Raw genomic sequence first — 24,664 nt, 5'->3', positions numbered from 1 at the left:
ATTGCCTGGAGAATCCCCATGGACAGAGGAGCCTGGCGGGCTAGTCCATGGGGTCGCAAAGAGTCAGACACGACTAAGCGACTAAGCACAGCACAGCACAGTGGGCATGAGAAGTATACCAGAATTTAAATGAAAACTCTACTACTGATTATAATTCACATCTCTTCATTTGCTCTAGCATTCTTAACTGTACGCAAATTAACTCTAAATTTTCACATACTAATTATTTGCACTTGCAAATTAACATATCTAGTTATATCCTTCCTGAAGGTTCCTGCCCTCTAGTCATTTTACTCCCAATTAGCATGTCATCCATCAGAGGTTGATGAAGAGAAAAAAGATGTGTGAGTCATCCCAACCCATTTTCTTTCTGGATTAATAGAAGGTAGTAGGGAGTGGCAGTTGATGGGAATAGGGTGGAGTAGGGCGACTGGGTGTTCTTGGAACGGTTTGGAAGAAGATAAAGAAGAAATACTTAAAATTTGTGATTTTTAGTTGTCAGAATCATCTCACAAGTAAGAGAGTTCATACTGACATCGTATTAAGGCAAGCTTTCAGATAATGCATACTGTTTATTAATATTGAACATTTCCCTACTATATTTAAAATAGATAACCAACCCACCATATAGCACAGGAAATTATACTCAGTGTTTTGTAATAACCTATAAGGGAAAGTAATCTGAAAAACATGTATAACTGAATCATTTTGCTGTGAAACTAACACATTGTAAATCAACTCTACTTCAATAAAAAGAGAAGAGTATTACTAAAATTTTATTAAAAGAATATGAGAAAATACAAACTGATATGTAAAGTATAAAATATATAAAATATCTATAGATAGACAATAAAAGTGGTGTGTAAAACAATTGTTATATTGGACTGGCTAAGATTGAACTTTTCTTTTTCCTTCTCATGGTATTCTTTGATGTTTTGTCATGATAATATAATTGCAGGGGAAGAAAGGAGATGAAAAAAGCTTTCACACGAATTTTACTTTTTACAGATTTACTCATTACCTTTTAAAATGCAATTTTGTTTTTTAAGTCTAATATTTGCCAACTCAAGGAAGATCATCAAAATTATTTTTCTTGCCACTAAAAATTGTATTTGGGGGATTTTGTTCATAGAAATGTATACAAAAAAAAAAATCTAATGTTGTTCTTTTCTTCTTCCCAATCATTGTTTTTCTTAGGGATTGTTACAGGAGTCTTGGTTCGAGAATACAGCAAGCTATCTAACCTGGAGAAATTCTACTTTTCCTTTCCTGGAGAAATTCTGATGAGAATGCTGAAACTCGTCATTTTACCATTAATTGTATCCAGCATGATTACAGGTACCTTTAGAAAACTGATGTTCTCTGTGATTAAGGAGCCATCTAATCACCTGAGTTGTTCTTAAGGAAAAAATCAAAATGCATCTAATGTACCATACACACATGTATACCTCCCTTGGAAAGTACATATTTGCTTGAGTGAAATGCTTCATTATTCACAACGTGGCATTGCTTTGCCTGTAGCACTGCCAACCACATCTCAGATCTTTGTTTGACCAGCTGTAGAATGTCTCGTGAGGAAGGAAAAGAAAAGGGGGTATTTGGTCACTGCCGTGTCAGCCAGTGGGCTTCCCTGGTGGCTCACAGGGTAAAGCGTCTGTCTGCAATGCAGGAGACCAGGGTTCTATCCCTGGGTCGGGAAGATCCCCTGGAGAAGGAAATGGCACCCCACTCCAGTATTCTTGCCTGGTGAATCCCATGGACAGAGGAGCCTGGTGGGCTACAGTCCACAGGGTCGCAAAGAGTCGGACATGACTGAGCGACTTCACTTTCACTTTTCTTTCTTTCCTGTCAGCCAGCATCCTCAGGCAAAATGTGGTTATCAGTTTGGATCATGTTTTCTGTGGTTGACTCATTTGTTTCTCAGCTGCAGCCATCATGCCTCAACCCTTTCAGCCTGAAGGGTCCTCTGTTCCCTCTGCTCACTTACTTCCACTCCTCCACAGACCTCAGAACTTACTACATATGTGCCCTGGAAATCTGCCCAGGGACCAGTAGTCACATGTTGTGGGAAAGTTTTAATGATGGGCTGGTACCATATTTCAAAAGCCGGGTGTTTTTAAAACTGAACTTGGACACACTTGAATTTGGAAATGATTTTTCCCTTATGAATTGTTATGTTGCAGGGTATCTTTATAGAGCACACTCCCTTATGTAGGTAGAGATTAACTGGCTTTATAAAAACGTCATTTGTCTGGGTATGGTTAGCTCCTCTGTGGCTTCCATACTTTCCTGGCTTTTTCTCATTCTGGCAGTAGGTGAAATGCAGCAATTGCTAGCGTTGCCAACTTGAAAATCACAGTTTTATATAACCATGCAATTAGGGTTCTTGACATATCCTCTTCTAGAACATTTTTCTCTACTGCCACTAGAGATGTAGGACTGATCTCTGTAGAGTACTGGACATTGGCTGGGGAAGGATGGATGGGTGTCAGGGTCTGCTGCTTTCAGCAACTGCATTGCTTCAGCTGTAGATTTAGCCATTGAACTTTTGAAGTGCCAAACTCCAATCAGATCAGAGTCCATTGGAAGCCTAGTTCTTAAGTGGTCTTGGTGTTCTTGGCTTATTATAGACCTAAAGAGAACATAATTATGTTTTGAAATGCCCGGTTTCTTTTAGGGCCTGCAGCCAGAGGGCCAAATCAGCAGACCAGTCATTTGTACCATATAATGATTATTTGTTTAACTTCAAATTATTGGAGGCATTTAAAATTTGGAAGACTTCATGTAAACATCCATATTTCTGGCTTCTTCTGAAAAAAAACTAAGATCAGTAAACACTGGGGCCAGTTCCCCACACACCAGAGCTGAGAAACAGCTACTGTGTTTAGTTGGTGCAAATACATGTGAGACACCACAGTTCTTGTCACTCCCTAGTGCCCGATACCTCGTCCACTTTACTCACTCATATTACCTGCCTTCTCGTGTGGAGATGGCTGTTCTAGAAACCCTCAGAATTTTCTCCATATCAAAGAGTTGTAATCTTTTCTTAGGGTCTTTTGAGAACATGATGAAAGCTTTGGACTCTCTCCCAAGAAAAATGTTCAAAGTTGTACATAGGTACTGTATTTTGCATGCAGTTGCACAAAGGCTCATAAACTACTTTGTGATTGATACTTACATCTATGGAGGAAGGTATGGAAAGTTGATCCAGATTAGGCAGCAAATCCAAAACCCATGCAGTAAGCCAGATTTCATAAGAAAAGGTAACAATATTGTATGAATATACTAGTTGGATAATATTAGATGTTGAAAATATATACTTGGCATTGATAACAAGTAAGATTTTTGGGGTCCGTTTTGAGTGCTAGCTCAGCCTTGCAAATAATCTAGGAAAATAATTTGCATTCCACGTGCATAGCCCAGCTGCTTTTTGAATGTGTAGCACAGGTCTGGAAATTTTTACACTTTTCCCTCACCAAATCCCACAGTTAAACACTATCCATTCTTTTGACATAAAGTGATAAAATGGTCAAAGATTCAAAGGACATGAACAAAGCAGGAATGGGTACAATGATGATAATTTGTGTTTAAAGTTTTCAGATTAAAAGGAAAAAATAATAACAGTACTAAGGCAAGGTTATGGGAAAACAGGCTCAATCACTCTTTCAGTTACTGTATAATTGGAACAAATTTTCTGGGGGGAGGTTTGGAACATGTTCTGATCTTTCCACCTCACATTTCTATTCTGATGAATTTAACATAAATCATCAGAGATAGGTTCAAAGATTTAGGTACAAGGGTATTCATGGTAATATTTGTTTGTATAATGGTGATAAAGTATAAGCAATCTGAATATATGTTATACCCATAAGTTAGGATTCTATGCACCTATTAAAAACTTTGTTTTGGAAACATATTTAATGAAGATGGAAAATGTTCCTGTTTAATATAAAGTAGGAGGATAAAATTAATTAGATATTGTATATAATACAAATTTTATTAAAATTTATATACATTTTTAAAAGTTAGGACCAAAATCAAATGGCTAACAATGACTAGATTCAGTTAGTAAGAAAAAATGAGCACTGAGCTTTCTTTTATGTTTTCAAGGCAAACACACATTATTTTTGTGTTTTTTTGTTTTGTATTTTCTTTCTTCTTTTTTCCTTCCTTCCTTGCCCTCCCTTTATTTCCTTCCTTCCTTCTTCCCTTCATTCCTTACAGAAGAAGTAGGTGGGATGGATTCTGCTCTGTACCCTTCCAGCCTTGCCTCTGGTAGTCTCCCTGCCCTTCTGCTACCCAGCTCTGCCCCCTGCCCCTGAGCTCAGCATCACCTTTACCTGGTGTGTGGTCCTTTCCCCAAAGCCTGCAGTGATCCTCAGCCTCCCAACCCAGCACAGAGCCAGGAGGGTGAAGCAGAAGATGGCTGTGGAAAATATACAGGAAGAGCAGCTTTCAAGTTTCAAAAGCCTTTATAAATCCAGCAGATCAAGAGCTTATTTCATACATTTATCAGGACAAAGGAGAATACATGTTGGAAGCAGAGGAGAGCTGAGTGAGTGCCCTAAGGATACATAAATCAGTGGCAGAGAGACAGTAAAACCTGAGACAAATAATCTGTACTTATGCATAATCTTGCCAAATTAACAAAGTAACAAAACCTCTGCCATCAAAGCCTCTGCTGACATAAAACTACTTTATAGCTTTTTTTTTTTAAACGGAGAATTCATGTGATAAGCCGTAACGTTAATCAAGGAAATTTGAATATAGACTGGTTATTAGGTGGTATCAAGAAATTTTTGAGGGACTTCCCCAGCAGTCCAGTGGTTAAGTCTCCGTGCTGCCAATAGAGGGGGCTCCGGTACGATCCCTGGTCTGGGAACTAATCTCACGGGCTGTGTGGTGGCAAAAATAAATAAATAAATGAAAGCTTTTAATTTAACAGAGAGCTTGTTATTCATAATACAAATAAATTTTTTTAAAAAGAGAAATTGTTGATAGTGCTGATAGTGGCATTTAATGATATAAGAAACTGATCTTTTTTTTAAAGTGTATAGGATTATGTAGGGATGGAAATGACATAATGTCTGGAATTTGCTTTAACACACACACACACACACACACACACACACAAGGCACAATGTACATCATCTCAAGGCATCTTTAGAGGCAGATCATTTAGGCACTAGCAGAATCCTACCCTTAACTGATATCCTGAAGGATACACCCATGCCACACGCAGAATATCTGCACTTAGACCCCATGAGCATTAAGGTCTATAAGCTGTATTTGTATCCCACCGCCAGCGAAATGGCAGGGGAAATGGCTTGTGAACATGCCTGAGAAGTGTGGCTCTGGAAAGCCTGGCCCAGGTCTTATTCAGCCAGTGAGTTTAAATTTAGGTCACATTTTCTTTAATACCCAGCATAGAAATGAAACGACTCCTTGCCTCCTGTTCCGAGAGATTCCCCAAACATCCCCACAGGAAGCTGTCTTACTCCCCTGATGCAGAAGCTGGAACGACAACAATCTGATCTCACCTTCAGGGGCAGAGGTTTTTCCGTTTCGGGTTTAACTAAAGCTTAGAGATAAACAGCATTTATTAAGGCTTAAATACAAATGGTATTTATCAGAATATATGTGTGAATAGGTTTCCCTACAAGCAAGAATCTGGAAGGCTTTTTGTAAAGGGCCAGATAAGTGAATATTCAAGACTTTTTGAGCCATATGGTCCCTGTCCAACTCTCCAACTGGGTATCACAGAAAGGCAGCAATAGACAGTATGTCAGTGATTGGGCCTGGGTGCACTGCCAATAAGACATTTATTTACAAAAAAAAAAAATAAAAAAAGAATAAGAGGCAAGCTGGCAGCTGAACTCTGGCAAAATAAAAGATAAAACTAGATTCTAACTCTCAAGATACAGTAATTGAGCTGGAATCTGAGTGACAAACCAATATCCAGAGAAAATGCTACTCATACCAAGCGGTGAGTGTAAATGCCCGGAAGAGACACTGAAGAATGGAGGATGGAGCAGAGAAAGTGACATCTCAAGGTATTTGGAGGCCCCCCTATTTTTAAATTCAGATTTCGCAGGTGACATCCTTGTGCTATTTAGGGTGGGGAGGGCATTTTTTTAAAATACGTATTCATTTACTCGTAAGTGGCTGTGTCCTGGGAAGCCATCCACAGCTCCAGTAGAAAGAATCATTCCATGTGCCTCCCTGAAACAGGTTCAGTTTAATTCAGCAAACACTGGTTAACCGCGTGGAAACAAGCTAATCCTGTGAGGGACTGATGTTTCCTCCAGCCCCCTGGTCATGGACCTCAGTCTTCTGCTGGTCTGTGAGTCCCTTGTTGGCAAGAAGGTATAAGAGGTGAAGATGCGCATATCATTTGGCTGTACAGCTTGCTATTTGGTAGCTAAGAGCATCCACTATCTACTTCAGCTATGGGGGAAAGGTATGCTTGCTTTTTTTGAAACATTGGTTTTTGTTTGTTTATTTTTTAATATAGTTCAGTCTCTACGAAAACTGCCAATTCAAGATGATTATAAATTTAAAACTTCCTGCTGGAGCTTAAAATCATACAGGTTGAGAATGAACATCTTACCTCATTTGTACCGTCTAGAACCACTGCATTCTGCCTGCATTCCAAGAAACACATCCTTCATTGTTTCCCAACCTTGTTTGGGAACCAAGAAGATAAGATGGCCTAAACAACTTTGCACACACAAATTATACATTTCCCTAAGACCAGAAATTTTTGTTGCATTAGAACACAGCTATTGAAGCCAGAAGACTTATTATATTAATTGGTTTTCTACAGTGCCTTTTCTCCAAAGAAGGAAGGGATACATTGTGTACATAAGGAATGGAATTCCCATAATGAATGTGCCACTTGTTGCCACCGTAACAGAGAGAAAAATGACAAGAGAGAAATATTCCCTGCTTCAGCCTCTGACATAGTGAAGCCCAGAGAATTCACCATGAATGAGCTTTCCTTCTTCCTAAACCAGTACTAGACTGGTTCACAGCTCTGTTCAACTGAGTTAACATGGTTTTGTTTCTTTAAAAAAAAAAAGAAAAGAGTGAGCCTCATATAGTTTAGTCACTTTTCCACAATTGCCTCTCTTTGTCAACCTAATATAAAAGCAAGTACTTTCGCCATTTCTTTGGAACTTAATTCTTTATGATGGCTTCCATGTCACATAAGACTTGTATTAAATAAATGTGTATATTTTTCTCCTGTTAAGAAAAAATGAGAAATCATGCAGGGATTCTAAGGAATCTCATAAGTTGAATACATGGATCTGGAAGACACTCGTTCATTCATTCATATCTTCAATGTCCCAGGCTGTATGCCTGACACACAAGACACAAAGAGATGTCCAGTTCTTCAAGAAAAGGAGACTACATTTGCAATGCTCTGTGATAAGTCTTTCTGGGAATGAGGATGCAGGAAGGGACATTGGGTGGAGTTTTGAAGAAGAGAGAGGAATCAGATGAAGTGGCAGGAATTCTAGGCAGAAGAAAATAGGAGAAGGCACAGAATCTTGGGAGAACAGTGAAACTTTGACTGGAAGGCTGCAAACCTGGGGAGGAAGCAAGGGAATGGAAGGTGAGGGCATGGCTTCATGGGGTTTGTGCGCCTTTCTGGGGATTCTGGACATAAGCTTGTAGGCACGGGGAAACAGGTTAGAGCAGTGACTCCCACCTGTGCCATTCTCTCCAAGGAATGCCCTGAACAAGCTTTCAGTGGGGAAGTATTGTTTAAAAGAAAATTCAGTAACACTCAAAGATGGTAAGGCAGAATTTATTCCAGATTGTCACAGTAGGTAGAGGGACCACTGCAATGGGACTTTGCAGTGGTGGAAAGAGAGTGGGTTCAGGTCCAAATGAATGCAACATGAGCCAATGGGAAATGATGGCCAGTGACCTGGGTAGCAGGATCAGTGGATGGAAAATTACTGTGAAGAAATGTCAAAGGTAAGGGGGATTCTGGCTAAATTGACCTAACAGGATTTTTGGTAAAGACAGCCCAGGGTAATCAGATACCACCTCTGCACTATGACATAGTATTATCATTTTCTGTAATATGTCATGGTGCATGGAAAGTGCGATTTTCTGTTTTCTCTGGGAAAGTAATGAACTTATTTTTAATCCTCATAGCAATCCAGTGAAAATAAGTAGGAACTTACTTCTATCTTTAGAGATGAGGAAACAGAAAGTTGGAGAGAGATTAAGCCAGTTTACCAAGATCACACAGATCATAAGGGCAGCACCTAGGACTGCCCTCCAGCACCCAGGGGTGATAGATAATGAGGAGCCTGATTAGATATGGAGAGTGATCAGATATTGGGGGCCGGGAGCTCTGATCAAACTGACTTAGCAGAGTTCTTGCTAAAACTAGATTTTACTAGTTAGGCCTAGGAGAAAAAATTTTAATTTACTCTTTTGTCTGATACTATCAGAAGTTTCTAGACAGTCCCTACATTGGCATCAGAACCTGCAGGGCCAATATTAGAATCAAGCCAAACCAAGTAAGTTCGCACAGTGCGTTCATTCTGGAAACGAAAACAATCGGAAAAGGCTTGTTCTGCCTCACGTGTTAAGTTCCCCAGCAAACAAGCAGCTTCAACCCAGAGACCCAAGCTACCAATTTTTTGAGATAAGAAGAAGCAAAGAGAGAGCGCAATAATAACTAGGTTGTGGTAGAAAGCTAGAAAAGTCTCTCTGAGCTGTTCGCTATCCCAGTGTCAAAGCACAGGCTTTGAAGAGAGTAGCTGAGCGCCTCAGATCCTCTGAGGTTTAATGTTTATTGAACAAGAAGCCTCCTATAAAAGCTCATTGGGTCTTATGAAAAATTGGTTCTAAATACAAATAGCACTGTCCTTTATGATATTTAAAAAAAAAAAAAAAAGTTTAAACAGCTCTTGGGTTGCTGAAGAAACAGGAGACTCGCCCGCTGCTCCTTGACAGATGTTTTGAACATCAAATGTGGACCTGCTGACAAAGGCTGCGAGAGCCTTTAGTTCATTTTGCTGGGAACCAGTTTAATTTTATTAACTTCACAGAATAGTCTGGGAGGTGACAGAACCTATTGAAAGGGACTTCTTTGTAATTAATGTCTCTTAAGAAAAACTGATGTCATAGGGGAAGCATGCACAGAAACATATTTTTCAGGCTCTCCTCTGCCTTTTCTTTTTCCCTTTTAACATCCCAGGAGCGTTAATCCAGGCTGCCCTGGATCAACAGAGTGAGAGCATAGCCTGCCCTCAGCCTTGTTTTTTCTGGGGAAGTAATGACCTTTTTTTTTTTTTTAAATCCTTGTAGCAATCCAGTGAAAATATGTAGGAACTTACCTCTTTAGAAATGAGGGAACAGGAAGTTGAAGGGAGATTAAGCCAGTTTTCCAAGATCACACAGATCATAAGGGCAACACCTGGGACTGACACAGAGTCCTGAGCTCCATTCTGGAACCTTCTGCTGCCTGAGGACCAGAGCCTGGGAAGAGTTGCCTGGAGCCCGGTAGCCATATGTAGATGATTTGGTTATTCTTTCAATCAACACATGTTCATGGAGTTCCCCCCATGTGCAGGCACTGGGTGAACACTGGTGACTCGGCAGATATCTGGGTCTCCTGCCCTCGGGGTGCTTACAGTCTAATGAGAAAGACAGACATTAAATAAGGACTGCATTAGTAATAACTGTGAAATGTCGTGTGAATAGGATGCCGAGTGAGGAGAGCCTGATTCAGCCTGGAGACTCAGGGAAGGCCTCTGAGGAAAAGACTTAAAAGCAGTCAAAAGAAGGGGAGAGTGAAACAGTCCAGCAGAGGGAAGAGCCTAGGCAATGGCCATGTTGTTGGAGGGAGCTCGGTCGGCTCTAGAAGAGGGCTGGTGGACCTGGCTGCAGGACAGACAGGTGCCCTTCCCTCGGGGCCTTGTTAGCCTGGGTAAGGATTTCCTGTGTGAAATGGCCCGACTGATGTTTTAAAAAGATCTCCTTAGTGGCCATGTGATTATGGAAGGCATGCAGGACAAAAGAGTTAACACTTGCAAAGTGCTTTCCATGTGCTCAGTGACACACTTCATTATTGATCATTTCATTCAGCAGTAACGGAGGCTATTGACTGAGTAAAATTTAAATTCTGCTTACTGTCCTAGGCGCGCTCTAGATATTGTTTCTAACCCTCAGAACAGCTGTTGTGTAAGATGCCATGGTTCACTTTGCTCCTCATAGTTACCCTTTAGGAGGCAGAGACATTTTAAATCTCCATTTTATAGATGGGGAAACAGTCTGGGAGGAGAAGGCTGGGATTTGAGCCTAGGGTGTCCCATCAAAGTCTGTGCTTGTCTCTCTCTATGCCATTGGCCTCTGCTGGTGACAGAGACAGGACTCATCTGGATAAGAGGATGCCTCAGTGCAACAATGAGTTGCTTGGATGATGTGTCCATTCACAATTGTGAAACATCATCAAATGCCAGACCAAAAAAAAAAAAAACAACCTTCCAATAACAGAGTTAATTCTGATAACTTAATGGCAAGGTGGAGAGAGACTGTCACGAAATTTTGTTCTCTAGTGGGTGGTAGCTTAATCAGAGAGTTCTCAGAGGAGACTTTTACCCTCGAGTGTTTATTTTTAAAACATGCTATTGTTTAGCCCACGGCAACTTCTTCCTTTGCCGTGTTTTTATTAAAAAAATTCTAATAGATTGTTACTGCTTTGGTCAGGAGCCAGGACCCCAGCTCATCCAAGCCTCCTCCAGAGGTGAAAAAACAAGTGTGGTTCCTTAAAGAGCTAGCAGGTGCCCCTGAGTTCCTGGGACTGCTTTGGAGTGTATCTATCTCTAGGCCACAGCCCAGCCTCAAAACTATCCCTGGATTTAAAGGACAATCCTGGACCCAGTGGTAACTGGACTTGTTAAAGAAAAGAAATTCAATGATACTTGTCAATTTGGGAAGGCAGACCATATAGACAGTTGTAGGGACCACTGCAATGGGATTCTGCAGTGAAGGGGAGAGATTGGGCTCAACTCTGAATAGAGCATGAACAAGTGGGAATTTATAGTCGAGAATTAGGTGGGGGTCGGTGGATAGACAAGGGATTCTGGCTAAACCGACCCAACAAGATTCATGTTGAAGACAGGCCACAGTAAATCAGAAATCATCTGGGAGACGGTGGAGGATAAGGAACCTTTATCTTATATCAAGGGTAAGAGGTTTCTTGCTAAAATTATTTTGCAAAGAAGTACACAGATGGGCCTAAGAGAAGACTTGGAAGCCTGACTAAAATGTGGCCAAGGAAAGAATCTTTGTCAGAATCCTGCTCATCTTTCTCTGCTCAGTTCAGATGCTCACTGCAGCAAGTTGCTCCTGGTCACCTCAGCCTGGTGACACCTCTGGCTCCTCTGAAAGCCCATGGTACCTGTTCTCTGCACCAGTGCTTCACAGAGCATCCAGGTTTTAAAGTGGGTGGGAAAGATCCGGTTTTTTTCATTTCCAATCCACATGGATCAATAATTTTTGTAAACTATAATATAAATGAATTACTAGAAAAAGATATAAAAAAAAAAAAAACAGACAAAACGCTAGCCCTGCTTTTTGTTATTACACTCAACAGATAAAATTACTGTTCAGTTGTTATAAACGTCTTTAAACGCCCTTTGATCTCTATGCAGATCCTGCCACACCAGCTTTGTGGTGTATTAGTGGACAGTCCTTTCTCATTTGTAAATTCCTTAAGGGCAGGTGTCAGTGCCCAGAAGAATTGAGTTGTAAGAGTGGGCTGTAAGGAAAGGTGGTCCTCTAGACCTCATCAGGCATAAGGTGTGGCCAGAAAGCAAGGAATCCAGGAGGGTCTTTAGAGTAAAACCCCAGGATAAAGCACAATGATGTTTCACTTGGTTGGGGCTAAGGTAGGCCCACCATCTGACCTCCCCACAGTGAATGAGGGGGGCATGTAGCTAGGTGTGACTAAGGAATTGCTTTTAAATTTTGTTTAATTTCAATTTAAATAGCCACACGTGGCTAATGGCTACCATACGGGACATTGACACAATCTCTAGGCCTCACCAGAGTGTCCAGCATTTCATGCGTGCTCAACAATGTTGAATAAACAGACTCAAGCTTAACTCCATTACAATAAACCAGGTAAACGATGAAGATAAACCAGATAAGCCATCATCTCCTGGTGTGCTTTTCCTTCCCCATGCTGACCATAGCGCTCTGAAGACTAAGGCTTATTCTTTTCTTTCTCATTTTAAAAGGTGTTTTAAAGTCTAAAATTATTTTTAATTGTGGTCAGATATGTATAACATAAAATTTACCATTAAGCACATTCACATTGCTGCATAACCATCACCACCACCACGCATCTCCAGAACTCTTTTCATCTTGCCAGCTGAAACTCTGCATCTATTAAATAGCTCCCCATTCTCCTTTGTCAAGGGGGTCATATTCTTAACCACTGTGTTATACTAACTTCATGCATGTGCTACAAAATTCTAGTCCAGCGCTACCCAGGAGTTGTGATGATGGAAATGTTCTCTCTGTACGCTGTCCATTGCAGTAGCCACCAGCTGCGTGTCACAAGTGAGCACTTGACAGGTGGCTGGTGTGACAGGAACTGATGGAGAGGAGCTGTCTTCGGAGTCCAAGGTCTGGATTAAGTTACCGTTCAGAGAACAACATCCACTGAGCTAGACCACACACTCTCAACTGGAGCAATGTGGCCTTAAGGCAGCAGAAGCAAGTTTTGGGGGGTGGGCAGCAAGCTTACTCTTCTCATGTAAAGAGCATATGCTGTGTGCTAAGTCACTTCAGTCGTGTCCGACTCTTTGTGACCTCATGGACTGGAGCCCACCAGGCTCCTCTGTCCATGGGATTCTCCAGGCAAGAATACTGCAGTGGGTTGCCATTTCCTTCTCCAATGTAAAAAGCATATATATATATATATATACACACACACATATTTAGTATATGAACAGATGTACAGTTTGTGCTATTAAAATTTCATGGGGTGGCAATGAGCAAAAAAATATCTAAAACACCCTGGGAGGGGCAAGTCGGTTGGAGCACATAATAATGAGAAAAAAAAAGAGAAACACTAAAATGCTAAATGTGTTCTCACATGGAGGTCTGTTATGAGTGAAAAGCGTTCTTGTTTGCCACTCTGGGAACCATACCAAACTGCCCTGTGTGAGTGGTTTTTAGGGAGATTAACCTGCCAAGTTCCTAAATCTCTCACACAGGAGATCTTTGAAATGGGCTCACTTTGTAAGGAGCCATAAGAAGTGCAGTGGGCTTCCCAGGTGGCACAGTGGTAAAGAACCCGCCTGCCAGTGCAGGTGGTGCAAGAGATGCGGGTTCAATCCCTGGGTCGGGAAGATCACCTGGAGAGAGAAATGATAACCCACTCCAGTATTCTTGCCTGGAAAATTCCATGGACAGAGAAGCCTGGCAGCCTGCAGTCCATGAGATCGCAGAGTCAGACATGACTGAGCACACATACACACATAAGAAGTGTAGCTTTTTCTGTCACGTGGAAACATTTAGTACAAAATTCACAAAGCACCTTACTTAATGCACTGAGGATCCAGAAAAGAATAAGCCTCAGTCTTCAGAGCGCTATGGTCAGCATGGGGAAGGAAAAGCACACCAGGAGATGATGGCTTATCTGGTTTATCTTCATCGTTTACCTGGTTTATGGTAATGGAGTTAAGCTTGAATCTGTTCATTCAACATTGTTGAGCACGCATGAAATGCTGGACACTCTGGTGAGGCCTAGAGATTGTGTCGATGTCCAGTATGGTAGCCATTAGCCACATGTGGCTGTTTAAATTGAAATTAAAATTTGAAAGCAGTTCCTTAGTCACAGTAGCCACATGTCAACTGCTCCCTAGCCCTCGGTAGCTGGTGACTACTCCAGTGGACAGCACAAGAACATTTCTATCACCACAGGAAGGCCTACAGGGCAGCACTGGTCTAGAATTTAGTAGCACATGGATAGACCCAGTGTGACATACATAGTGGTTAAGATCTGGCCTTTGGGGGCCAAACCAGCTCCACTGCTCGGCAGCTGTAGGACCCTGGCATGTTACTTAGCCTTTCCGGGCCACAGTTTTCTCTGTAAAATGGCAGTAATCATGCCGACCTGGTGGGGTTATAGTGAACGTCAAAGGAGATGACACAACCCTCAGTCATTGCTTACTACACAGTGTCTATTGTCATTTCATTATAATAATCACCACTATCATTGTTATTACTGGCAACTGGGTGGCTAGACTATCCATCCAGACATTTTATATTCATGTTAAGTTCAGTAATGTTCCTGTTACAGAGGTTTTCAAATATTGGAATGTCTCCCTGCATAAGTTCCCTCCCTTTATGGCAACCACACCCTACCCCATCCTCAACATCCTCGAGATGTTGAGTCTGGATTTCGGTGCCGCCTTTGCCCTCAATCAGTGGTGGCTAGAAAGGTAGAGGGGTAGCTCTAGAGATGTGGAGAAGTATGACTGTTAATTTGAATGCATTTCTGATATATCCAGGAGATCTGTAGGACCTCAGTAGATTTGAGAAATGGGGAACAAAGTTCTTTTTGAAAGTAACTGCAAGAGAGTTACTGTACTGCAACAGCCAGGAGCTGACTACTTTGGGGGCTGTATTTAAAGTATTTCCACCAAGAATCTCATTATTATGAAGCCTTTTATTGCCATCTGGGACCTGGAATAAAAGCAGAGGCACCAGCCCGTGGCCAAATCATTAAGACAAATTAAGACACGTTAACATATGCTGGAAACAATTCCCCACATAGATTTAATTTGTTTCACTGCTGGAAGAAAATCCTGAGGGCAGGAGACACACACCCGAGGACAGTTTGGCAGCCACCCTGCGAGTTTGTCACTTGTCGGCACCTTAGGGAATGGGGATGCTTAAATTGGATGTCAAGCAAAGGACAATATATCTGAAAATACATCTTCCGTTAGGTCATGGAGCAGGTGCTTGTACAGGTTACTTAAATATCTAGATTGCTAATTTTCTTTTTTTTTTAACTACCATTATTATCATGAATAATCATCATAATTGTTTATCAAAATAATGTATAGAGCTCAAAAATAGAATAGGAACATTTTATAATCAAATAATATACTTAGTAAGCTTATATATTTGCATCACTGTCTGCTCTTTTTTTAAGAGACTGAAACTAAATATGAGCTAGTTCATTGGTTTCTGAGTTGTAGCTTTCAATATCTCTTTTGTTGTCATTTTATTTCGCTATTTTTTTGTCATTATGGTTTCTTACAGAACTATTGTTTTTAATTGTCTGAACATTAGGTAAAGAAAGTCTGCTCAGCACACCACATTCTTTTTCCCAAAGAAATAGAATCTTAGCATCCAGGTTATTCTAGGATGTGACTCTCACAGTATGCTCACTATACAGTAATTGTGCAGTCTTGCTCTGGAGGTTGATGAATGAACCCTTAACAACATACTGGGGTGACTGCTAGAAGCCAGAGCCTCTTCCCTCAAAATATAACTTCAGAAGAAGCAATCAACAGCCAGAGGAATGGTGTGTTTAGAGTGAGAGATGTCTTTTTCTGTTGTCATCATCATCATCATAGCTTCCTTACAGATTTTTCCCAAACATCAACTATGTATGATTATATTTGAGGAGCGTAATCCCCTAGTCACTTAAAAAAAAAAATGGATAGGCCTTTTATAGCGTGAGGGGTGAATATAAAATCGACTTGTGTTTGCTGATAGCCTGCATGTCTGCTACCTTTTCCTTGGGGTTGCCTTATGGTAACCTCTTCATTTCTCCTGCTACCGTGTACTTCAGGGTAACAGTTATGGAACAACTCATGCGTGTTGAAGACTCAGAAAATCATTTTCTGTGGTAATCATTTGATTCAAAATGTGATTCTCATTTTGTAAATCGGACAGGGTAGTCTGAAACTTCCAAATGACAACTTGCTGAAAGATGATTTGCTTACTTCTCAACCTGGCTTCATGTATCACACAGCAGCAGTCCAGTTAGAGAGATGCATCATTTGACCACATTTCTATGAGCATCTTTGATGGAGGGCAAAGGTTTCTAGCAAGCGGAGATGTATGCTTTCCACCTCTGTATCTATCCTTGGCCTTCCGTACAACCATTGTAAGTCAAGTAACAATTCAGTCATTTTTCTGACCATTTGAAACGAGCCAAAAGTGGTTCCTTCGCCCATCCAAAGGCCTTTTGAAACTAGATCTAAACAATGTGGCCATAAGTTTCTTAGATTATCTGTGCCCTCAGAAATGTTTATTCATATCCCAACTTATTAAAACAAGGGTTTTAAGGAGTCTCACAAAGCCATACAGAATATGGTTTTAAACATAAAAGCAATTTGAAAATCATGAAAAGAAGGATATCTGCTAGCCAGGAAGGATAATGAAATGACTGTGCTCTATTATTGAATTTGGTCCTGATAGCGTCTAAAAATCCATCACTAAGGAGATGATTAAATACCTTATGGTACAGCCACATGAGAGAAGATTATGTTGTCTTTAAAATTATCTGCAGGGTGAATTCATAACAATAAGAAAAATGCTTATGATATTGTATTTAGAAGAGAGAGGATTATAAAGTATAAAACTATCTCAGCCCTGTTGACAAAAAATTGAGAGAAAAATATGGGAATAATATTCACCAGAATATTAACAATAGCTGATGACATGAAGTGATTTTTGTTTTCATCTTTATATTTTTTCCTTTCTTTAGATAATTGTAATGAACATATATATGACTTGATAATCACACATAAAAGTTATCTTTTTAGTTGACTCTGAGATTCCTGACAGGAAAGGCAGAAAGGGAAATGATCATGAGTTATTCAATTTTTATTATGTGATAAAAGACCCTTCTCAGTTCTTTAAGGTAAACTTTTCCCTAATACCGAATCCCAAAAGAATGTCAAGTGATACAATGGTAAAGTTCTTAGCGCAGATGCCAAAGGGGGACTCCTTTTACTTGTCTCATGGCCACCCCTCTCACGAGCCAGAGACACAGCACTCACTAAGAGCTGAGGTGGTGGGGATTGAGCCAGAAGGGATCTTGCCCCCTACTAGCCTTCAGTCTCTTAATTCTGCATTTGGAATATGGAATTATTCAAACAAAATGAGTGAGATAGGCCTAGCAGATAAATACATACCGCTCAGCTCTTTCCAAACCTTGAGGATTGAATTGCCACCAGTCCTGGAAATTTTTCTTCGCGTAATATAATTTGACTTCTCACCCTTTCAGGTGTTGCTACACTGGATTCCAACGTATCTGGAAAAATTGGTCTGCGTGCTGTCGTATATTATTTCTGTACCACTCTCATTGCTGTAATTTTAGGTAAGATTTATTTCTGAATCCTTTTTTTTTTCCTGTATAATTGTGACTTTCCATTTAAAAGTAGTTGGTTTTTTTAAACGCACGCTTTTTTAAAGATCAGAAAGTACAATTGTTAAAACTTCTATGAAGCTGTTAGGCTTGAAGTCAGCACAGAAACTTTTATATGAACAAATATAATATTGGCTGAGTTTCAGCCATGGTACTGCTTATTAATGTTTCTAGTAAATAAACAGAAAGAGAGGGACAATTCTGCACCTTATCCGGATCACTGGGTGGAAAAAAGTAAAGCAAAGAGCTAATCTTTAAACTTGACAATTAGTCTATAATAGTGGGTTTGAGTGTAATTATAAAGTATTTCCAGAAAGAAAGCATTTCGGTATATTTCAAATTTCACATAGTACCCAGAGCTAACAGAAGTCTTGCCAAGTATAAATTTTACTTGAAAGAGGGAGACTGTTCTAATAAGAGACTATGGTTGCTCATATACCTTTGACACTTTTGTGAAAAAAGTATGGTCCATCCTTTGTGACCTAGTATGACATTTTAAGAAGGATGCTCTGAGTGGTAAGAGAGGGGGCCAGTGTACTCAAATGTTGCAGCCAGCTTGACCCTTACAGCTCTGCTTTGATGAACTGAGGATGTAGTAAGATTTTAATTGTATTAGGCCAGGCAACCTCGGAGGCCCTGAACCCTGCCTTAAACCAAAACCATATTTCATTAGGCTCCTGAGGGAGGCCAACACAAAGAACAAAGCTGGGCTGGTATCTTTTCTGCAGCTCTGAGAGGGGAGAGTAGACCACACCCATTCATGGCCCCTGTACTGCCCAGTGACTCCTCCCATCAGCAAAACTAATGCATTCACATCCTTAAGTCCTACCCGCTTGGAGGGGCATTTCTCTTTGAGAAGAGTGATAAGGGCATGGAGCCTTTCCTTCACTCCCCTCCAGTCCATCAACCTGGTCTTTCCTAAAACCTCCCACCCCTACTTGGACACCTCAAGAGGAACCCATTAGCTCCAAAATGGTGCTTTCAGATTCTGTTTGTTTTGCTTTTTTGACCATACAACATGCAGGACCTTAGTTCCTTGGCCAGGGATTGAACCTGCATCCCCTGCAGTGGAATCATGGAGTCTTAATCACTGGACCTCCAGGGAAGTCCCAGATGCCCTCTGTTAAGACAGTTTTTCTTTATAGCAAGATCAACTCTCTCTCCTTAGAACTCCTATTCTCATTGTACCCCCAAAGAGTCCCACAGAACCACACTCCCTAACCCAAATCCTTTAGTGGGTTACACACAGCTTTTCAGATATTTGATGGCTGTGGTATGACAGGAAGGTAAGGCTTATTCTCTGTGACCCTCAGAAAAATACCAGCATCTGTGGGTAAAAGTTACAGAAAGATGCTGAGTACCCTGAGTTTGAAAATAAGTCCTTCTCACCCCAACCCCTGCTGAGGCTGATCTCATAAGCTAAAGAAGAAAAGAGCATTCTCATCAGCAAGTGTTTCCAGAAGCAGTTCTGGAATGCAGCCCCTCATTTTTTAAAAACACACAGGAAGAGTTCCTTCTGCTTCATTTAGATGGGAAGTAATTAAGGCAGTAATTCTGCTGAGGTTCCTGCTGAGGCTTAGTGTTTTGGGTCGACTCCTCAGGGTCCCCATCCCAGTATTGCCTGGTACTCTAAGATGGATGCAAGAGATATCAGGTGCCCTGGGAGATTCTAAATGCTCTGTGGGTGCTATCTTTGGTTACAGGTATCGTGCTGGTGGTGAGCATCAAGCCTGGTGTCACCCAGAAAGTGAATGAAATTGACAGGACAGGGAACACCCCTGAAGTTAGCACAGTGGATGCCATGTTAGACCTGATCAGGTGGGTGTCTGGCCAGCAGTGTGGCTTCACAGGCATACAGCTTGTGTGGTTGCACAGGGCCCCATGCTTGGTTTAATGCTCTGCTAATGCCATCTTGAAATTTTTTATAATTTTTAAATTATTCTATGTGTTCATTTTGCCCTGGACCCTGCAAGTTACATATCCAGTCCTGCTTGCCATGTCATGGTTCCACAAAGGAATGGAAGGAACAGGGTCTCTGTCAGGGTTTAGGATGGACAGAGATGTCCAAAGATACTTGTTGCATTAAGATGCTGGGCTGTATTGGGTGGCTGGTTCTGAAGCAACTTGAAGAAATATATTTTTTAACTGTACAGGAGAAACCCTCTTATCTGAAACAATCAGGGCTACAGATTGGTCAGTTAATTTAAAAAAAAAAAAACAGCATTTAAAGTAGAGAGTCATAAATATACACTATGTATTTTGTTTATGCTTAAAACTTAAATGCATTTATTTGCCATTTTTTTGATGTTGGGCCAAGGTCATTTCTTTGTGTCAGTTGATTGTAATTTCATATTTCTGTTGCCTAGGCTGCCTTTATAAATGCATCATCTACAATTTCCAGGCTCAGTTTTCATGAAGTAGAGCAACAAAACCCTTAGCAATTGCAAGGAAAGCTGAAAGCTGAGTTCTTCCAGCTGTTCTTTTTATTTCAGTTGTCTTCCCTTACCTAACACAGCAACAGAAATTTTACTCACTTGCCTTGAATGAATTTCCAGGCATTCCAGCTTAGTTTTTATAGAAACTGCTCCTTCCTTTTCACACTCATATTGCATTGATTTACATAATATTTCATTCAGTAATGACAAAGATATTTGCAACTGGCATAAAGAATTTGGGAACAAGTGCAGTTGACTCTCGTTGATGAAAACAGAAATGTGCAAAATATTAAAGAAGTCTCTTAACTGAGCCTGTCCACCTGCTAGTACCTATTTCACTGAGGACAGCAACCATGCTGGCTACTCAAGAATCAGTTAAGTGTGTTGGTTAGTTAGGAGAGCTTTCTATCCCCTAATTGAAGCTCAGTAGGGAAAAAGAATCCAGTACTCTTGCCTGGAAAATCCCATGGATGGAGGAGCCTGGTGGGCTGCAGTCCATGTGGTTGCTACAAGTCGGACATGACTGAGCGACTTCACTTTCACTTTTCACTTTCACACATTGGAGAAGGAAATGGCAACCCACTCCAGTGTTCTTGACTGGAGAATCCCAGGGGTGGGGGACCCTGGTGGGCTGCCGTCTCTGGGGTTGCACAGAGTTGGACACGACTGAAGTGACTTAGCAGAAGCAGGGAAAAATAAATCTTAATACAAGGAAGCATTATGCAAAGGTGAGACCAAAACCAGAGTACTAATTCTATAGCATACTCATTTCCATCAATGTATTAGGTGCAACAAAAACAAACAAAAACCACTTTTGTCTTAATGTGATACTGCTTTTCATGTCTCCAACAGGAATATGTTCCCTGAGAACCTTGTCCAAGCCTGTTTTCAGCAGGTAAGAATAATGATTTTTGCCCTCAAGCTGTTCTACTCTTCCTCCTTACTCATTAAGATTTTTTTTTTCTTCTATGACCTAAGAGATGGAATTAGGCCATCAAAAATGGGCAATGTATTAATACCTGCAAATGGAGGAATTTCAGGTGACCTGTCAAACCCAGTCTTTCCAGCCATAGCAGCATGCCTGTTGTAGCTTACACTGCTCCCTCTTCCCTTAGGCTTCATTTTTTCCCCAAAAGGTTTCAACTGGAGCAAGTCAGGAACCTGTCAAATGAGTGTTTTCAAATCTGGCTTCTAGTACCTAGTTTCAGAGAACCGCTTTATGTTTGTGCAGAAGCTCAGACTATCTGCATATATAATGCAGTTGGGAAAGGTAACCTCCACCCCCATGTTGGGAAATCAGTATGTGACCCGTGTGGGTGGTTAGTGTTCCTGGTATCTGGTCTTTTCTTTCATCACTCCGTGCCCACTGCTGGCACTCTACAGAGCAGTGTAACAAAGCCACTTTTTTTGCTTTAGGGAAGTTTCACAATCTTAAGCCTTCTTCTCTTGTTTATCTATGTACTTGAAGACAGCTGAGTCTATCACAAGCTACTGAATTCGTTTACATAAATTACACAAACAAAGACCTCTGTGTAGACCAACAAAAATGGCAATTAAATTGCTCCCTGTCAATAGAGGCACAGAACCACCTCTATTTAGGGGGTGCATTTGCGGTTCAGCCACAGTGGTCACTTGTAAGGTTCTTGGTGTTGGCAGAGCCTTGTAGGAGTAACATTTATGCCCAGTGTGATGATATACTAGCTCTTTCTTAAACATCTCTGCTGAAGCTCAGCAGAATCAAACAGGTGAAGGAAGGGAATAACAGAAATCTCACTCATGTAATAGCCCTAAAAGGACTATTGACTTTGGAACAACCATATAGTTCTTGATGTTTATTAAAGTCATGGTGACTGCATTTAAAGTGATGAGGTGTTTCTTCCCCAGGTTAAAAATAATAAATGAATAAATAAATAGAAACAAAAATGATTGACAGGATTCCTGTAGAATCTATTAAAGCACCTAAAGATAAAACCTATGCTTTCTTCTACATTGTTGCTCCATTAATTGGTCCCTTACTACGGAAGTGAGAGAACATTTTGACACCATTGAATGGTGGCTGCGGTGGTCCGGGGGTTGGATTTCTCAATCCCAGCTTTGCTTCCAAAGCCTCAGGGGTAGTACCATCCAAAACCAACGCCGACAGAGGCCTCAGAGGTAGAACCTTTCAGTGACACTTATCTGGCCAAAGTAACATTCCTATGGTTTAACCTTAGGAGCTTAAAAATTCTTTTTTTTGTTTATTTCTTTGACCTTTCCCCCTTCCAACATGCAGTACAAAACCACACGTGAAGAAGTGGAGCTTTCTGAGGAGCCAGGGACAAACAGCACCGAAGCGACTGTGACAGCCATCATGACAACTGCTACTTCCAAGGTGCCACTTACTTCCTTTGGTCTGCTCCCTTCCCCAGTAGGCAGGGGCCAAGTCGTAAGAGCAGGAGATGGAAATAAGTAGATCCTCATTGTTCTCAGATTCCACATTCGTGAATTTGCCTGTGTACTAAAATGGATTTGTAACCCGAAAATCAGTATGGTGCTGGTCATTCACAGATACACTAGGAGTGGTGAAAAATGTAACTTGCCCATGCGCATGTCCCAGCTGAGGTTGAACAAGGCTGTGTTCTGCCGTCTTGGTTCAGCAATTTGTTTTTTTCCTTTTTTTAATTGGAGTATAATTGCTTCACAACGTTGTGTTGGTTTCTACTGTACAACAAAGTGCATCAGTTATATGTATACGCACATCCCCTCCCTGGTTCAGCTCTTATGTGGTAAATACGTGTCCTTTGTGCACTGTGTCTTTGCCACATTTTTCCCAGTTTTGTGCATTAGCTTGGTAATTTCACTGTTTGAAATGTCTCCCAAGCGTCATGCTGCACTGCTGGCTGGTTAGTGTTCCCAAATGCAAGAAGGCTGATGTTCCATATGAGAAAATACACGTGGTAGAGAAGTTTCGTTCAGGCATGAGTTCAAGTGAGCTCAACGTTGATGATTAAACAATAGATATTAAATAAGGTGTCTTTGAACTAAAACACAGAGAAAACAAGGTTTCAAATTGATTATTTGACCAAAATGATGTGACTGTTGATTTCTAGGAACCTAATCCTCTGTTTCCCCTTAGGAACATTGACTCAGTATTCCTTAAGTCAGTGTTGGCGGCCACTGTATAGAGTATAACTTCTGAGAATACTGAAGAGCAACTGAACCACACAGAGAAAAGAATGAGTCCTGTCACTTCTGTCTCTGCCACCCAGAGTTGAGTTGGGCATCTCTGGGAACATCGTTAGATTTGCAAGACCACATAAACGTGGAATGCAGGCCTGCAGTTCCTTATTTAAAACTCTCTGCCCAAATGTGATTCTGAGTCCAGAGTTCTTCACTTTAGAAGGGCCAGGTGCTGTGTGTACTATATGTTATACAACATCTTTTAAGTGGAATTGGCAATAATATTCTAGAATCAAGCACATCAACATTTCTGCAACTAACTTACAAATTGGCTACAAAGTAAGAAAAATAGGCTATCTGTAGCCTCATCTCCAGAGAAGACAGTGGCACCCCACTCCAGTACTCTTGCCTGGAAAATCCCATCGATGGAGGATCCTGGTAGGCTGCAGTCCATGGGATCACTACGAGTCAGACACGACTGAGCAACTTCACTTCACGCATTGGAAGAGGAAATGGCAACCCTCTCCAGTGTTCTTGCCTGGAGAATCCCAGGGGTGGGGGGCCTGGTAGGCTGCCGTCTATGGGGTCGCACAGAGTCAGACAAGACTGAAGCGAATTAGCAGCAGCAGCCTCATCTCAGTTCAGGATAGGTTTTGCCACCAGGAATTTGCCATAAACTTATCAATGAAATCAGTTGGCTCTGAGAACTTTTAGGATTTCATTGTTTAAGATTCTAGTGGTTTAGTCACTAGGTTGTATCCAACTCTTGTGACCCCATGGACTCTAGCCCGCCAGGCTCCTCTGTCCATGGGATTCTCCAGGCAAGAATACTGTAGTGGGTTGCCATTTCTTCCTCCAGTTGGAGATTAGATCAGGTTGGCCTGAAGTAGTACATTTGTAGTCATGTAGTAGATTTCTCCTGAATGTACTCTGCCTTCACTCAGGAAGGAATAATTTAAGGGAAAAAAAAAAATGCAGTAGATTTAAGAGTTCACATTAAATAGGCCACAGTTAGCTCCCTCTTTTTTCCTACAGAAAGCACTCCATGACCTGGCTCCTCCCTGGTTTCCCAGCTTACTTTTCGGTGAGCCCAATCTATTCTATCCAGATCCAACTCCTCAATGAACTCCTACTCTTGCTTCTTGATACAGTTCCACAGAGATTTTTCTGAGCACTCTCCATGGGCCAAGCTCTGATGGGCACTGAGATTATGACAGAGAAAAGACACATGTGATATGTGCTCTCGTGTGAAGAGTGATGAATATTACAGTTGGAAAGAAAAGAAGACTCCCTAATAGAATAGGGAGGCCTAAAGTAGTGTGGCGGCTGTAAAGGATGAGTCGAGTTCAGAGACCTGGTGTGTGATGATGTCTGCCTTTCCTTGCCATTTTTCTGGAGTCTGCTTTCTAGATCTCTGCTTATCTCCTGGCGGCCTGCTCCTCGGGCCTGTCCTTCACTATTTTCACAGCCCACATTCATGTCTCCAGTCTCCACATGATGCCTGTAACTCATAGCTTGGCTGTGCAGTTAGTTACACACCATCTTGCTATCACTGGCTCATATTTCTCACAGTTAGTCTTGTCTATCCAGCTGCATTTTAAGACTTTATGCTGTAGCCAGTGCAGTTAACACGCTGCACTGG

At 41.2% G+C, this 24,664-nt stretch overlaps 2 protein-coding genes across 11 annotated transcripts in view; one reads left to right on the top strand and one right to left on the bottom strand.

The window, feature by feature from the left end:
• SLC1A1 (solute carrier family 1 member 1) overlaps nt 1-24,664 on the top strand; it is a 73,729-nt gene that overhangs the window by 33,551 nt on the left and 15,514 nt on the right. The window contains exons 2-6 of the mRNA XM_006068195.4: nt 1,198-1,338; nt 17,288-17,380; nt 19,132-19,246; nt 20,716-20,758; nt 22,136-22,234. Of these exons, the coding sequence (XP_006068257.1) occupies nt 1,198-1,338; nt 17,288-17,380; nt 19,132-19,246; nt 20,716-20,758; nt 22,136-22,234 (491 nt within the window). The remainder of the gene's footprint in view (nt 1-1,197; nt 1,339-17,287; nt 17,381-19,131; nt 19,247-20,715; nt 20,759-22,135; nt 22,235-24,664) is intronic.
• The window catches only part of SPATA6L (spermatogenesis associated 6 like), a 112,899-nt gene continuing 89,568 nt past the window's right edge, over nt 1,334-24,664 (bottom strand). For 8 of the 10 annotated variants that reach the window (XM_045165050.1, XM_045165047.1, XM_045165048.1 and 5 more), the window contains one exon: nt 1,334-9,662. The gene's annotated coding sequence lies outside the window, so the exon portion shown is untranslated. Of the gene's footprint in view, nt 9,663-22,227; nt 22,884-24,664 lie in introns of those variants that run through there. The other 2 variants (XM_045165046.1, XM_045165045.1) reach the window with 2 other exon arrangements.

Source organism: Bubalus bubalis, chromosome 3, assembly GCF_019923935.1.
Source record: "Bubalus bubalis isolate 160015118507 breed Murrah chromosome 3, NDDB_SH_1, whole genome shotgun sequence".
In the NCBI taxonomy this organism is placed as follows: Eukaryota; Metazoa; Chordata; class Mammalia; order Artiodactyla; family Bovidae; genus Bubalus; species Bubalus bubalis.
This window is presented reverse-complemented; position numbering and strand designations above follow the sequence as displayed.